At 39.1% G+C, this 17,285-nt stretch overlaps 1 protein-coding gene across 1 annotated transcript in view; it reads right to left on the bottom strand.

Annotated features, from left to right (window-relative positions):
* Window positions 1-1,438: 1,438 nt before the first annotated feature.
* LOC134675402 (uncharacterized) overlaps window positions 1,439-17,285 on the bottom strand; it is a 111,168-nt gene continuing 95,321 nt past the window's right edge. The window contains exons 9-28 of the mRNA XM_063533609.1: window positions 17,142-17,226; window positions 15,998-16,124; window positions 15,370-15,510; window positions 14,671-14,872; window positions 13,477-13,699; window positions 12,951-13,083; window positions 12,604-12,746; window positions 12,265-12,415; window positions 11,743-12,147; window positions 11,550-11,657; window positions 10,943-11,462; window positions 10,443-10,780; window positions 10,116-10,229; window positions 9,555-9,703; window positions 9,145-9,270; window positions 8,160-8,279; window positions 7,515-7,610; window positions 6,861-6,949; window positions 6,205-6,354; window positions 1,439-4,382 (exon numbers count right to left, since the gene is read on the bottom strand). Coding sequence (XP_063389679.1) covers window positions 4,225-4,382; window positions 6,205-6,354; window positions 6,861-6,949; window positions 7,515-7,610; window positions 8,160-8,279; window positions 9,145-9,270; window positions 9,555-9,703; window positions 10,116-10,229; window positions 10,443-10,780; window positions 10,943-11,462; window positions 11,550-11,657; window positions 11,743-12,147; window positions 12,265-12,415; window positions 12,604-12,746; window positions 12,951-13,083; window positions 13,477-13,699; window positions 14,671-14,872; window positions 15,370-15,510; window positions 15,998-16,124; window positions 17,142-17,226 — 3,578 coding nt within the window. The 3' untranslated portion in view covers window positions 1,439-4,224. The remainder of the gene's footprint in view (window positions 4,383-6,204; window positions 6,355-6,860; window positions 6,950-7,514; window positions 7,611-8,159; window positions 8,280-9,144; window positions 9,271-9,554; window positions 9,704-10,115; window positions 10,230-10,442; window positions 10,781-10,942; window positions 11,463-11,549; window positions 11,658-11,742; window positions 12,148-12,264; window positions 12,416-12,603; window positions 12,747-12,950; window positions 13,084-13,476; window positions 13,700-14,670; window positions 14,873-15,369; window positions 15,511-15,997; window positions 16,125-17,141; window positions 17,227-17,285) is intronic.

Genomic DNA, 17,285 nt, shown 5'->3' with positions numbered 1-17,285 from the left:
ATAACCTACAATGCTGGGTTGCAGCATGTCGTTAATGTGGAGCAGGAAAAGGGTTGCGGAGAGAACAGACCCCTGAGGAACACCGGCGTCAATGGTCATGAGGTCCGAAGAGCAGCCATCAATAACTACTCTGATCGACTGTTCACTCAAGAAATCAGATAGCCAGCTACAAAAATCAGCAGGGATGCCGTAAGCAGGAAGCTTGCTAAGGAGACTTGCGTGCCAAACCCTGTCAAAGGCCTTCGAGATGTCCAGTGAAACAGCAAGCGCTTCACCGTTCCTCTCGATGGCCTCGCCGCAGTAGTGCGTGACATACGCTAAAAGATCCCCAGTAGACCGACCTATGCGAAAGCCATATTGACGGTCACTGAGCAGATCATTTGCTTCGAGGTATGCCAGCAGTTTGCCGTTAAGTACCCTTTCCATGACTTTACAGAGCATGGAGGTAATGGCGATTGGTCGGTAATTGCAGGGATCAGCACGACTACCCTTCTTGGGTACTGGCTGCACGTTTGCAAGCTTCCAGGATTTCGGCACCGTTCTTGTTTGGAGAGAGAGGCGGTACAGGCGTGTCAGTACAGGAGACAACTCAGGCGCACACTGCTTTAGTACACGTGCAGGTATACCGTCTGGTCCATTGGCCAAAATTGGTTCGTGACTTTATGACCTCTAGAGGGCGCAGTGTTCATTTTTTTGTGACGCCATATAGCCTATAACCAGCGGACGATTAAGACGATTCGAATGACACGTCGTTTATTAAATTATAATAAGTACTTTAGAAGTTATGAGGGAACAGATGAACATACATACATACATACATACCCACATACATACCGGTCAAAATCATAACCCTCCTTTTGCGTTGCCGTAGTCGGGTAAAAAATGGTTGAATAGCTCCATCTTTATTTGATATTTATCAATTTATTACAACTTATTAATACCTCGACTTCCAGAGTTCTACATTTGCAAGGCAGTAAACGAACTTGAAGGTCTAAATTTCGATATATGTGCGCACTATGACATGTACATTGCCAAAGTGCTACCATCTAGCGTTCTCGTCGGTACGTTTCCTTGTACATAGTAGGTTCTGCCATCTTGTGGGCTACATCGGAAGCATAAACGTCACATTTACGCCTCTCGCCATAAATCTGACGGCTCCTATGCTGCCCCCTATAGTTGATGCACGGGACCTATACGTTGATAAAAAAAGTCTCCTCAAACGACTCATTATGCAGTTATAAAGCCCCCTCCAGACTATGCGCGTGAATCGCGGGCGAAGCCGCGAACGCGAGTGTGGAGTCGATTTCGCTGTCCGCGAAAATCGACGCCACACTCGCGTTCGCGGCTTCGCGCCGTTATTCGCGCACGAGTGTGGAGGAGGCTTAAGAAGTAAATCCAGGTAACTGTAGGTATGTAAAAATTCAATGAAACATATTAATTTGTATATTCTCGTTTAATTTCTAGAACTCATGAGGTAAACAACACTAATCTATTTTCCATACCAATAGTTCTGTAATCTCAAACAAACTTCTAAACAAAGGTACAGATATTCGGAATACATTCGGATACTACATACAAATACACAAAATCAATTTTGTACGAAACTTTTATCAATTTAAATACTCTAGCAACACTCCTGTCTCGTTTTTGTGCAATAATATTTTAAAAGAAATAATATTTTTAAAGTATACTCACTAAATTTAAAGCTACGTATACTAAAATACATAAATACGCGATTAAATTATTTTTAAGTGTTTATGAGAGATGAAAAACTTAAAAGTGTCGAAATAAAAACATTAAATGTAAAATTAGATAACAAAACAAGAAGAATAACAACCAATAATGTGAGAAATCATATTTTAATTGCAAATAATTGTGACTAATAGCTGCCAATGCCAATAAAAATAAAAAAATGAAAAAAGAAATCCAAATTAAAGTAATCGAAGTTTTACAATTGAAAGGTAACTTAAATAACTTTTGTCAAGGTCACATAGTCATAAGTTTAAAACATGACTACTTATTTTATGGCACGGAGTTGATAGACGTAAAAGTAGATGAACTAAATGAAGGACATTTACAGTGATATCATTAAATTATGTAAAGAACACAACATAAAAATGAGTACATTCTGCAATAATGAAAATACCCATTTACACAAAAAAAAACAATAAGGGCTGTTAGAAATGAGTGTCCATAAAATATACAATTGATTACTTTTTTATCAGCCTATTTGATTTGGTTGAGTTTGTTGATGAATTTCGTAATTTTGGTAAAAATACAAATAAACTACAATCTTCGAACGCTTTTAATAAATATTATGAGCATCAATTCTAAAGTGTTGTGTAAATGGGCAATGTGCGAATAAATGACAATAGGAACAAAGTGAGAGAGCTTACACTAAAAAAAAATACTGATATAAGCTAGGTTTAGGATTCAAACTGGTTTGGTCTTAATACTGTCGTTAAAAACGCAGTTAACACATTTATTTGACTACCCTTTTTAACGACTGGAACCGTTCTAATTCTACAAAGGAATGAATATTAAGGGACTGACGCAAAAGTTACTAAGTGTTAAAGGCACCATTAATACCATTATAGGTAAACAAGATTTAATAGGTACCTACCTATACTATTTTAATAGAAAACAATCTCATACCAGGTTTAAGGGGACCACAGATTACCAGTTCGCCGAACGATATCAGCCTGTCAGTAATTTCGGAACAGTCGTCCGACAGGCTGATATCGTCTGGCGAAGTGGTAATCTGTGGGCCCTTTTAGAAATCTATTAAAATGTTATAGGCGATCCTTGGTAGTTTATACTGAACACTGACGCTTAAACTTTTGGTGTTGGTGCAGTAACTTTTGCGATGTAGACCTATTTAATACCGGGAATAATAAAGGAATGCAAAAGGTGATTTCCGAAGGACACTTCTGACTAATTTAATACTGTTTTAAATTAATTTCAGCGATTATTACTAAAATATTTGTATGAATATGGCATTTTATGGCTACCTCACGAATCACAAACGTTAGCACTTGATTCATATCTGTACAGATCCAATTTTTTATACATACTATACCAATATATTTTTTATTAACAATGATTTTTAATATACTCTATATTCTTATTTACATTGTTTATAAAATTGACGATTTTTAAATATTTTTTGTTAAGTTATAATTTTCGAGTTAACCTATAGCGGTAATTTTGACAGGGAATTTTGTTATTTAGTACGTTTTGTACTCTGTCAGTTACCACAGTATTGTCACGTTAGGTTTCAGGCACGATGGCGTTCAACCAAAATTAATGCCTTACTTTAAAAATTTTACGAAGCCTAAATTAATAATACTATTCGTAAAAATGTCTTTTCTTGGGATAGTAATAAATATATAATTTTATATAAACTATCATCTAAGATTGGTCAGGATTTAGGAAAATACACACTTTAAATATATCATGCAATTTTGTAACTATTTTAGAATTTTATCTCGTCTAAAACCGTTTTTTCATACACATTTTGTAGAATATAATTTTAAATACGTGCCCTATTCCACAAAAAGGCGTGAATGCATAAAATGTCTCTAAAATGCAATTTTCCAGTTTAAATAGACTAACTCAAATCTTCAAACCCTGTTCTATTATATTAAATTGTTCTCACACTAAGATTTCTATTTAATAGAATAAATACAGTTAAATTAATGATATTTTTTTTATATATTTACGCCTCTTCTGCTAGTGGAATAGGCTTTGCTTAAATTACAAAATCTAACAATCTGAATAGTGTTAATTTAATTTGGCACTTTTTTGCCACTAAATCCGTTCAAAGCGTCTAAGGCACTATTTTGAGGGACAAACACACTTTACAATCGAACCTTTTCAAAATTATTGCTCTCGTTTAGACAAAGTCAATCTTTAGGTATACAATGACAATTTTATATGCGACACACATGCAGTTTCCGTCAATGTCCATATTCAAAATACAGTAACTGATTTGTTAAGTATTTTGTTTACAAATCATGTTTGTAAGTCATATCAAATCCTTAATCTAGTTTCACTATACGCGTCCAGTCTAATCTGGACTTTATCTTTGAGCCGTAAGGTCGCGATTCAGCTGCTGGCGCTTATATTTCCACCTCTGGATGCTTATATTTTTCAAAACCTCCTATCCAGTTCATAACGGCCAGTCTGAATTAGACTTTATCCTCTCCGTCATAGGGTCGCTAGTCAGTTGGTGGCGCTGGTGGACGGGCCGAGGTTGGCCTCCTGGTGCTTGTACTTGTGTGACGTCATCTGAGAGAGGCCTAGCACGGCGAAGCCGCACTGCAGGCAGTGGTAGTGGGTTTGCTTCTTGCTGTGGATACATTGGGGCTCGTAGCCGCATGCTAGAACAAAAATAAAGCTTTGTTAGGAAAAGCCTTTCATCACAAGTTATTAAACTTGCTATTAAATTCAAAGAAAGTGCGTAAATTCTGTATTTCAATGATCTGATTGCAATAATGAAACTAGCCTTCCAATATTTAACTTCGATTTAAATATTGGAAAGTATTTTATGCAAAAAAAGAACCGGACGAGAGAAGTGCACACTTTTCATAATTGGCGATACTTTAAACATAAAAAAAAACATTACATGATTAAAACATAAGAAGACAATGTTGCTATTTTGTGTGTGCTTGACGACAATAAGAATTTAAGATTATTTTGATGGCTTATCAAGACACTATGTTGGATAGACTTGAAGATATTCTAATAACTAGTATTAACGACAACATTCAAGAATAAACAGGTCAGGTGAAATTTAATGATCTATATTGTCGAAGTCAAAAGTGTGAACTGGTCAAAAGAACTTTTAACCGACAAAAACAGGCAAAACTGCTTTTGACTGAGCATGTTGGGCAGTTTTACCTGAAAATCATTGGTTAATAGTAATTGTGACTGTTACTATCAGTCAAAAGTACTCGCAAAGATGAATAATAATAATAATAACCCCGCGGGGGCAGCTTGTGGCGAGCTGACGGTGAGTGGCGACACCGCGGACCCCTATTCCAGAGGGCCCTGTCATCTGGCCCTCGCCTCTGTGCTTGCCTTGATTGGCCGGCCAGAGTGGATTCGCAAGAGCGGGACCTATGCTCCAGGTTGGAAGTGTAAAATGTCATAACGCCGGCGGCCCTTGAACGGATTACCGGGATCTGGCTACCGCAGACTCACCTCTCAACAACTTCATAGCCACTCCAAAGTGTTGCCCTGTTGTCGCACTGTGCGTGCGGCCATTGCGGGGCCCACTCAATGAGTTGGCGAGTCACCACCTGTCTTATACAATTTTGAGACTGATTGTCACGGCAGGTGTCCGCTAGTCTCTCCCATAGCCCATTATCCAGTCTATCCAATTTTCAAATCTATAGCCCATGACCTTAGTTCCCATCGCAGCACAAAAGTGCTGCACTGCAATAGTCTTTGCACCTGGCGGGGACCATCTCCGGATGTATCACATTGTGCGTTCGGGGATGGTATCCGCCACGTGTATCCCTTGCTTTTAGATTAAAGTGTCTTAAAGGGCCTCTGCGCTGTTGGCTTCGGCCCCACGTAAGCCTCCCAAAGGTCCGGGACCCCATGGTCCCGAGATATGGAAAAGACATACAAATAATAATAATAATGATGAAAGATGGTAGGTTAGGGTTATTTTTTTTGCTACGCCCAAAAAACGAAACTGTTCCCAGAGATAGGTAGGTTAGGGTTATTTTTTTTTGCTACGCCCTAAAAACGAAACTGCTGCCAGAAATAGGTATGATTTTCAGGTAAAACTACTTTTGACCAACATGCTCAGTCAAAAGCAGTTTTGCCTGTTTTTGTCGGTTAAAAGTTCTTTAGACCAGTTCACACTTTTGACTGCAACATATGCACACTGTGTTAGGTGAAGCTAATCTCTCTAAGGTTCGGTTGCACCAACCGTTAAAGCGTTTGCAAAATTTTCTTGTATGGGAAGTTTCACAATTCACTGCTGAGTGACGTTAAACTGTCCGCTAATATATTGTGGTTGGTGCAAACGCCCGTAAGTATAGCCTCCTGAGTTCCTGAGGCCCTTATTATAAAGGATTTAATCCAAATCGAATTTTGAATTGAAATGGAATACAAGAAGGTTCTAAATTCAAAACTGCATTAATGACAAGGGGGACTCAGGAGGACAGAAGAAGGATAGATGGAACTTACCTTTACTGGGCGGGAACTTCTCGAAGCCAGCAGCCTGGATGCTGTCCAGCTTCTGGTGTTGGCGGCGATGGGCGACCACCTTGTTGGTGTCGGTGCAGACGAAGTCGCACTTGAGGCAGTGGAAGTGGGAGGCCTTGTTCTGGCCTGTTCCTGACAGGAAACAATAGTCAGCATGAGACACGGCTTGAAATAAAAAGGTGTTTTACAAAAGCAAGCGAGGCTGGAGATGATGGTGCAATACCAGCATCAAATGACGTGAATTTCCAAATAAGATTTTACTTTGCAAAATGCCTCATATTGATTTCTTAAAAAAAGCTACCAATCTTTATTGATAAATAAATAAAATAAAATAAGATATCTAACGTGGACACGAAAAAATAAAATCTTCATGAAAAAATTATAAGATGCTACTACTTAATAGATTTTTTTAAACTCCCCTTCTCATAAAAAAAACCTAATTATGAACTTAAGCTTTAACAACTGAAACTACAGATGTACTAGTTGCGAAAACTGTCAAAAAAGTTAAAAAAGCTCTCGGAATATTCAGGTAAACTTTATAAGAAAAGTTTTTACTGCGGGAATGGAAATTTTTAATCCCGATACAAATCTATGAAAAATAATAAGTAGACGTAGAAAATTAAAAATATAATAACTACCGAAAGTAGACGCGTGGGGACAATCCGGCCGCTGGCAGTACACGTTGGCTCGGTATTGCTGGAAGTCTCCGCCCATCAACGTGTCCAGTCTGAAAATATACATCAAGAATTGTAATAAAAGAAAAAGAAAAGATATCTGAATTAATTGCTGTGCTGTATCAAGCTTTACGACAATTGACAATTGGTTTAAGGAATTATAGGACCCTAGTCAGAACATAACGTAAAGAAGAGACAAGACAATCACAACGATGGATATTATTGGAGCCAAATATGAAGAAGTCTACACATAGGTCTGAAAATAGACCAAAGAAACCAGTAAATCCCTTTTATTTGTAAGAGGAGTGTGTCAATATAGTCTCAACACCTCCTATTCGTATTTAAGTTAAACTAAGAGTAAGTAAGGTGGGTTGGTGTATTGAAAGGGTTTTTCATAAGGGGGTTTTTTGTCGTACCCTTCATGAAAAATCCTTTTAATCTTACCCCAACCCACCATATTTACTCTTAGTTCAACACACTTTACTGATTTTTTTACTTACTTCGCTGGTTCAGCGGCCCGAAGTGGATCTTTCCGACACTAGATTACGCCATTCGTTTCTTTTTTTACTTACTCATTGTTATTTTAAAAATATTGACAGTTTTGACGAAGCTTATTACCTTTCATGTCGGGCAGTGTGTTGCACGAATCTGGTTTTATCACAGAACGAGTAGCCGCAGTCTTTACGAGTGCAGTGGAAGTGGGTTTGGTGCTCCCTGAAAATTAAAATTAAACAAAAGTTAATAACCCAAGTAATAATACATAAGTTCTCAATGAAAAACCTGTTTTTTCTCTAGTAAAATTGATTATTAATACATTGTATAGCTTAAAGAGAAACACTTTAAACTCTCGCGTTTTGGACACATATTGACATTAACGGGTTTAACCACGAAAAGCGGGTTTAATCGCGTTAGACCCGTTCATGACATTAATTTAAGAGAAACGTCCAAGTGTGTTAGGAAAATGTAAGCACGGAACATTTTAATCGGTGGAACCGTGACCGTAAGTTAAGTCATGACACCGATCGAACAGTTCAAATTGTTGGGGGTACAAATTGCGCTAAATCTGCCGAAAAACACAGAGGAAAAAGCCTCAATACCTTCGATCTAGCAGTCTTAGATAAAAAAAAAAACAAGTTTTCAAGCAAGCCAAATTCTACAACTTGTGATAGAAGAAATTTAGCACAAAAATGTGAGGAGAACCAACTCTAAATAATGAGAAGAGCTAGAAGGAGGGATGGAGAGGGATATGGGAGTGTTAAGTACCTGTATCCACAATGCTGGTAAGCACAGTCTTCGTTGAATCTGAACCGCAGGTAGCCCTCAGGGATAGGCTCGTCTTTCAGCACCCGCATGTGGGGCCCTCTGGTGGTGTGTGTACGTCTCCTGAAAATGTTACTCATTAATATCATTATATATGTATATATTCTTTTTTAATTTGTGTGGATTATGTATTTTGATTTTTATTGTGTACCTATTGTATATTTGGACATGTGTTTTTTGACATTAAAGATATTGAGTTGAATTGAATTAATAAGCAGAAAAAAATCAGCGAATTCCTACTATTATAAAATCAAAAGTTACTCTGACTTTTGCCTCTTCTCGCTTAAACCGCTGAACTGATTCGGATATAATTTGGCATGGAGATGGTTTGAGGCCCGTTAAAGGGCATAGGGTAGTTTTTATCAATCATTATCATTTTACGCCCATTGGACCCGGGTATGTCCTTAAACCACGTCCAAGACTACCGGTGGACGGGCAGCAGCGTCCCTCAAATTCGGTGTACTCGACTGCGATCGCCAACCCGCCTGTCAAGCGTGGCGATTATGGCATTCACCCCCCAAAAAAGGGGGAGGCATATGTTCAGCAGTGGACGTCTTATGGTTGAGATGATCATTTTACGCAGTTAAAGACGCGGTCAAAAGCTAGTTGTACTTACAATTAGGATAAAAGTCAAATATTGGATTTAAGCACAATATATTGTATTTGTATGAGAATCAAAACTAGAGTTAGGGTCGGTTGCACCAAACCGTATGTCACCGTTAAACCGTTCGCAAAATTTTATTGTAATAGAAGTTTCATAGATGCTGTGTGACGTTGATCAGTCTGTTAACTGTGGTTGGTACAACTGACCTTTCAGTGATTTTAATAGCCAAGACTGTGTAAGTGTTATTTTAAACGTCAAACTATGAAATAATGACGTAAAAATAACACTTAATAACACTTGAAGAATTCTGAATACACTACTTACGTTTTGGCAATCATCTCAGCCTCTTTGTCCATGCCTGGTGGCATGCCGTGACCTTGTAACAGACTCTGCTCTAGGAGTAACTCGGGCGGGTACAGCATCGTCGGGTACAGTGGGAAGGGGGAGCCACTGGAAAAAAGAAGAATACATTGATTACAGCACTAATTTGGCATTTGTAGCTAATTCACATTTAATCATAGAAAGTTGACCCCCCTGCATACAATAAAATTTCTTACGCAGGAGGGGGTCAACCATCTAACACATTATGAATATGACCTTTAGGTTTGGATGAATTTACTTCTCCTTTGATATGGAGGCGTCGTTTAATTCCGAAGTATTTTTTAGTTCGTAATTCAAACGGGTACTGCTGGAGTAGCAGGCTTTGAATAATATTCCAATGTCCAGGTACTCACCCCTGCGAGAACAGAGCCACTTGCGCCAGCCCCGGAAGCCCGGCCAGCGAGGCGGTGTACTGCTGTTGCATCTTCAGCTGCTCCTGCAGGCTGCCCTTCCGGCCGCCGGACAGATACTGCTGGAGGAGCAGGCTTTGGACGGCTTGAACCTGAAATTCAAGACAAAAATTTTGAGAAAAGCTCGATAAATGAAAACATACTACAGACACTTCAAGTCCGAGATTTCTACAAGTAAAGCAGTTTATGTCACTATATCTTTTTCTCACAATCAGTCGCTAAATTGCTAAAATGCCTGTCAATTGTTCGGAACTGTCACCTTTTGCGTTTTGGTAATCAGTGGACCCCCTAAGCAATTAAGCGGCGGAACGAACATACTTAGGCAATATGATTTTTGTTTAATTGAGTTTGGAATGACGGAGTGACCAAATATGTTGCAATAAGTAATTTAATAAATATTACAGTCGCAATTTTTCAATATCTTATATTAAAATATGTAATAACTAATAATATAAAAAGAGAGTCGTGTAGAGAGTGAGAGAGAAATAGTTATACTAGTAATACCTGTTCGGCTGGATTCGGTGGTCTGTGGCCAGGTGATGGCACTTGACTAGTTCCTGATGACGATGCCGTTGATGGCAAAATGGAGATTTCTGGATATTCCCTTTCCAAAGTTTCCTGTTGAAGAAAATTATAACATTAGTGATGTCACACATATTGTACAAGCTTGTAAGTATATTTACGAGTAAAGTTATAGAAGGGCAAATGTTCAGTTGAAATTATTTGTGCAACGGTATCGGTTAGACACGGTGGTGTTTTTTTCATCTCGAGTTTTAAATTTATGCAATATTTCAAGAATTAAAAAAAATGTAAATTCCTTACTTTACGTACCTTAGTAGCAGCCAATCCAGCAGGTCCACCGTCCATGGCATTACTATGCTTCTTCACCATATGGCTGAACAGCACCTTCAGATCCACATATGGCTGATTACAATGAGGACAGTGATAATGCAGATTCATCACTCCAGCATTCTTGTTCAGAGGACAAGCTTGGTCATGACATGATGGCGGGATCGTCGGCCCAGATTTTGTGGCATCGAAGGGCTTCTTGTCATAGTCCATACGGAGCTTGAGGTCTTTTGATGGGGAAGCATCGTAGATGCTGCGAGGTGAAGATGTGTTGCTTCTGAGGTGAGACGACGGATAGAAGGTTCCCGTCGCTTTTACTACTGGAAACAATTAATTATATATATTACAATACTATTAAGGACGCTCGGAGCTTAAATAGCCAACAAGTGCAAAATTTCATGTAAGATTAAAAAAAAACCAAAAAGCCAATTCTAATCTTAATTAGGTAATTTAAAATGATAAGTTTAAGGAGGATCACTCACCCGACATGTTATCTTGTTCTCTATCAAATTCACTCTTAATCGAGAAATTTGTAGGTGTATACGATTCATTAGGCTCTTTCATAGAAACAACACTGTCTACGGAAGCTCGTTCTTTTAAAGAATAATCTTTCACTTCCTCAAAGGGCCTGTCCTGTTCTGTTTCACTCTTGATAACCGGAGTTCCTCTTCCGTGTTTATGAGTAGCCAAGGCCGAGTATTGAGTCAAAATTGCAGGGCAATTGTTCCCTTGAGCACAATGGAAGTGATTGCGAAGTTGGTTCTTAAAGCAGCTCTTTCCGCCACAATGGTCGAAGGAAGCAAAGTAGTCAAACCCTTCTAATAGAGGGCTGATAGAGTGAGATTCTCTCATGTGTGTTTCCATGATGATGTGTGTTTCACCAGCAAAACTGCAGTTGAAGCAGTGGAGATGCAGTCTCGTCATTCTTAGTTGACAGTTAGGATATGACTGCGAGCAGGCATCGGGTGTTGTGAAGACTTCGAAATGTTGGAATTTGATGCGCTGAAACGGAATAAATTGAAGTTAGGAACACTTTCATAAATATCAAGGAATATGATTAATACTTACAGGATGGTTGTTTATACTTACGGGAAACTCTTCAACTGTAGTTATAACAGGAGCTTGAGGGACGGGCGGTAGAGGTAGTTGATTGCTCTTTGGCAGTTTGAATGATGTAAATATCGCTTGAGGAGTCACCTGAAAACACAGATACAGTTTTAGTACACAGAAGCGCTTTTCTTCAAGTTTCATACGTCACAATATAGTTTGTACCAATACTTACATTGTCAGTCCAAACTTCAACCACCCTATTCTTAGGTGGCCTTCCTCGCTTCCTACTGAACATCTCATCCAGTGAGCTCGACGGATTGACATGTTGAGGAACAAGTCCGTGGTTAGGTCCAAGATTAAGCTGAGCTTGCAAATTCGGAGTTAACTGCGAGGTCAGACTTGGCGTCATTTGTGCTAGCTGTGCCAAGTTCGGAGGAAGATTGGGCATGTTCGGGACTTGGCCCAGCTGAGCTGCCATGTTCGGGTGCAGCTGTGCTGAGAGCTGCGGTGTGAAGTTGGGAGCGAATCTCGCCGCTAAATTGGGAGACATAGGGCTCAGGATTGCGTGCTGACGATGGTGCTCCAGACGTCTGAATGGATGTTCTTCTGACGAGAGAATAACTGCTCCACAATTTTCCTGAAAAATAAATAACATAGTACATATTAGCCTCTTGAAATGTTTCCTTGTTATACTAAACATACAGCATTTTCTGTTATTACTCATATAACTGATGGATTTTTTTATATAACTTACCCAAGTGCAATGATAGTGTGTAATATCCCTGATATGTTGGCAGGCGGAGTTGGAGCAAGGATTATTCCTCGAGTAGGTCATGAAGTAGGCTTCAGTCACTTGGTTCTGTTGTTCGTGTTCCATTGCGTGTTTCACCATAGTGTTATGACAGCTGTAAAGGAGATTGCTATATTAATTATTTAAATTTAAATCCATTAAGTGGTTAAGGCAAGTAGGTATAATCTAATTCTTTTAGATTTTGTGCAATTCAATACAAATCTTCTTTACTCTTCTTTTTCTTTGGATGGTCATTGATGCATGTCTTCGTGTGTTGTATTTTTGAAAGATAAGTAAACAAACCTGTGGGCCATCTTGCAGTTTTCTGCCAAGCAATGATAGTGCTTGTTAAAGGCACTGCATTTCCCGCATTTGTCTTCCGCTTCCGTCCCCCCGTTGAATGTTTCTATGTATTTACGAGAAACCTCTTCCACTAAAGCCGGGTTCTGTAAAAAAAAACCATAGATCTAATATACAAAAATCGGTATCATTAAATTCTAGATATCGTCTTTCCTACCACTAAGCGAAAACCAGACGGTCTACCAGCCATTTACCTATAAGTACCTACCTATTGTATTTTGGCTGTAACAATTTAATTATTTGTAAGTACGAAGGTATAGCGAATTTATAAATGGTTTATAGATACTTACGAATGGATAATAGTCCGAGTCCGCCATTGAGTTGGACATATCATCGTCAATATGCAGATTAGTCCCTGGAGAGTACATGCTGAGGTCAGCCCCTTGCTGCATTAGCGCGCTTTGAATCACAGATGTCGGTAGCCTGTGGAAAACAACATATTTTATGATAATTATGATTGGCTGCTGAGCTCAGTTATTGTCATTACTTAGCTGTTTATGTTGGATGCGAGTGAATTTCTGTTGAGGTATTTCTTGCTAATGTGAAGGCCAGAAACATCATAGAAGGGAAAATAAATGGAAGGAGAGGGAAGGGAAGACCAAGGAAAAGTTATATGAGCCAAGTAAAGGAGCATCTAGGGGCGGTGTCGTACCAGGATACTAAAGGGCTGGCTTCGGACCGACCAAGGTGGAGACAACTTCATCATGCTGGACCGACAAGAGCCCAGCTCTTAAACTGAATGATGCTGATGATGTGAAGGCCATTGATAGCGAAAATATTTAAAGAATTCGAAGGACTATAAATAAAAAAACTCACCCAAAACTCATCTCCTGCTCCTTCCGCTCATGCTTCCTCTTATGCGTGAAGATCTGACTGCTGGAGTGCAGCACGTAGTTGCAGTGCGGCCGTATGCAGTGGATGTGGTTGCAGGTGCGGCTGAAGCGGCAGTCGCGGTACGGGCACGCCTCGTTCTTCATGTACTTCTTGAAGCCGTCTTTTGACAGGGCTTCGTCCTTGATGTGGTAGGTTTTGTGTTTCTCTGCAATAAATTATTTGCTCGACTTAGTATTTTATTCGATATACCATGTCATATTGCGATGAGTGAGTGAGTTTTTAGGGTTCCGTACCCAAAGGGTAAAACGGGACCCTATTACTAAGACTTTGCTGTCCGTCCGTCCGTCCGTCCGTCCGTCCGTCCGTCCGTCTGTCTATCACCAGGCTGTATCTCACGAACCGTGATAGCTAGACAGTTGAAATTTTCACAGATGATGTATTTCGGTTGCCGCTATAACAACAAATACTAAAAACAGAATAAAATAAAGATTTAAGTGGCTCCCATACAGCAAACGTGATTTTTGACCAAAGTTAAGCAACGTCGGGCGTGGTCAGTACTTGGATGGGTGACCGTTTTCTTTTTGCATTTATTCCCGTTTTTTTTTTGTTTTATGGTACGGTTCCCTTCGTGCGCGAGTCCGACTCGCACTTGCCCGGTTTTTTTTATTTAGCCCTATTTAGTGTCTCACTATTGTCCCGATCATCTCTTCTTCTGTAGGTTTTAATAAAGTATTTATTGATACGAATCAATTTGGTTCATCTTTTCTAATCTGATCTCTAGTAATGAATTGAAAATGTTAAATAATGTTATTCACCGTTTTCCCTGACATATTTATTCTGTTAACCCTGTAGCTCTATGGTTAACTCTAATCTAGTAAAAACTAGCGACCCGCCCTGGCTTCGCACGGGCTAACAAATTATACATTTAATCTTCAAGAATCACTCTATTCATAGGTGAAAACCGTATGAAAATCCGTTCAGTAGTTTTAAAGTTTATCGCAAACAGAGATACAAACAGACTTTGGGACTTTGTTTTATAAGGTGTAGTGATTAATTCGATTGTAATAAAAAAGTTATTTATAAACTGGCATGCATAATTTAATTCAGCATCCATGTAGAGTTTGAGATCCAAAATTTTAATGCTGCATAAAAATTAACACTTGAATCGCAACTTACCCATATCAGCTTTGTTCTTAAAAGTATACGTGCAGCCAGGCCGCCGGCAGTGGAAGTGCGTGGTCCTCTGGCCAGCGAACACGCAGTGGGGAGCCGCGCAGCTCTCGGTGGCTCTGAACCGCTGGAAACCTTCCTGCAGGATGGCAGAGTCCTTGCGGTGGTAGTTGGCGTGCATTTGCACGTCTGACGTGGAGATGTACACCTGGAATGGTATGGATGAAGATTAGATTTTCCACAAACGCAGTTACTGCAAAAGGTAAAGGAGGTGTTATTCTCTCCTTTAAATTTCGTCAGACAGTTCAAACTCCTGATATGTATTTCTAAGATGCTTAAGATTTCTTTCTTCTGTTAGATGTGACGAAGCAGACAGAAATTGTTAGGGTTTGTAATGAGCATGTTCAACTTTTAATACGTCGTTTAAATGTGATGCTGTATTTATGTCATTATTGTCTCATTATGTTATTGGGACCTTTAAATTTACTGGGACTATAGAAATTTGGTATTATTATTTAGTATCCTCAATTTTGTTCTTTCTAGCTAGAATTACAGCATAATAGGTAGGCACATTAAGATTTAAAAACATCTTAGTAGGCCCACAACTAAGTTAGGTAACGCAGAAAGACAGTCGTATAGAGAAGAAGATCAAATTAACGGGGGATTACGTATAGCTCTTCAAGACTTCATTGTCATTTCTCCTACCTTATCACAGCCATCCTGGATACAGTGGTAGTGTGTCTGACTGCGGTTGTGAGGGCAGTCGCTGAATCGCTCCGAGCAGTCATCCAGGGGAGAGTAACGCATGAAGCCGTGCGCAAGCGACTCGTCGCGTTTCTTGTGCCACTGTTGATAAAGATTATTCCATTAACTATTTTATTTTCTAAAATTCTTATAGAATTGGGCCACGGTAAGTTTTCATGCCAAGTGCTACGGCAGGTAATGCGCTTATAGAGATATGTATTATTATGTAGGTTTGCATTCCCACTGCCACGCTTGTGCAAAGTTAGCGTGATCAGAGAGTATAAATTTACAAACTAAAAAGGCTTGTATACTATCACATCACAGGTTGAATAGCGTGGTAAAATTTTACTATGATGCTCGTGTACTGCGATTTTTTTTTGCAACTATGGCGTGTTTCTGCTATGTTTTTAGTACCAAAAAAGTAAGGATGAAATTGGCTGGCAATTCGACTATAATAGGTATTAGTACTTTCTGAAATATTTAGGTACAATCAATTTGACGGCTCCTTTCAATTGTAAAAATGTTGGATTAATGTGGGGCACAAATGTCGAAATATCAAGGTTTGTCTAAAATCTAGATATGTACTTACCTTAAAATGCCTGATCATCTCTTCTTTCTTGCAGAACACCCTGGCGGGGCAGTCCATGCAGTGGAAATGTTCTCTGTAGCCCAGATCCTTGCAGTATGAGGAACCGCATTCCAGGGTTGAGCTATACCTGGACATGGAAAACACACTGGTTATGTTGGTTGGTTGTTTGGCGGTCCGGATGGTCGACGACCGGTTGGGCGTCCTAGGTATCTCTGGAGCGATGAGGTCGTGAAAGATCTGAACAAGCTCGGTGCCGTCGATCGGACAGAAACGGCGCTAGACAGAGAAGCATGGCGTTCCTTAGTGTCAGAGGCCAAGATCTTCTTCGGGTCGCTGCGCCACGGCAGTATAGTAAGTAAGTAAGTATGTTGGTTTACCTGGCGTTTATTGTTCAAAAAGTAAAGCTATCGCGCAATATAAGTAAAAGAACTCGATATGGCCAAACGAGTTGCCCTTTTTCCAAACTTTCGTTTTCACAAGTGAGATATTTTGACCGAATCCGATATTTAACTGTTTATAGTGCAATTGAGTGGTCACAATGCTCATACAGTAACTTGTGTTCATATAATACAATTCCTATTTTGACTGAGAATCTGATTTGTACTTGAAGGTATCTATCATCATTCCATCTCCCATTTCTCAGTCCCCAGTGATATTTATCTAAAAAATAAACGCAACGTAAATTTTCTTTTCATAAAGTACAATATTTATGACGCGGGTACGCCTAAATCGAGTCCATCAACAATTCCTTCCTCAATGTTGGTTACGCAATTGGTGTCACTTATAAAGAGTGACATAAAAAATGATGTTCTTTAAATGGATGATTCAATACAATACAAATTATGATTCCAAGTATAAAGACCCTATTAGATACGACGCTTGCTCAATATGTTTATAGTATGGAGGAAAATACTAAAAAGAACTATGGTGATGCTTGAGATAGTAATGATCATTAAACTGTTGCACCTGATGATTGTTATATAAATTCAGATTGTTGTGAAATCAAATATTAAGTTGCCGAACCTGAATTTGAATGCAAAACAATGACATTCATTGTATTGCGCTGGTATATTATCTATTTTGAAACTGCAAGTCTAAATTAGCGTAGGTTGTATGGATGTTTAAAAATGACATTTATAAATACCTTTTGACATATCTAGAGTAATCCACCGTAGTTTGCAAAGAATTCTTCCGCGCTTGATCCAAATGATTCAAAGCCGACAGCAAACCTAAAAAACATGATAAAAACATATGCTAATATCCTTGGAAACAATCATAACTAACGATA

This window comes from Cydia fagiglandana, chromosome 22, assembly GCF_963556715.1.
Source record: "Cydia fagiglandana chromosome 22, ilCydFagi1.1, whole genome shotgun sequence".
NCBI classification, from domain to species: domain Eukaryota; kingdom Metazoa; phylum Arthropoda; class Insecta; order Lepidoptera; family Tortricidae; genus Cydia; species Cydia fagiglandana.
This window is presented reverse-complemented; position numbering and strand designations above follow the sequence as displayed.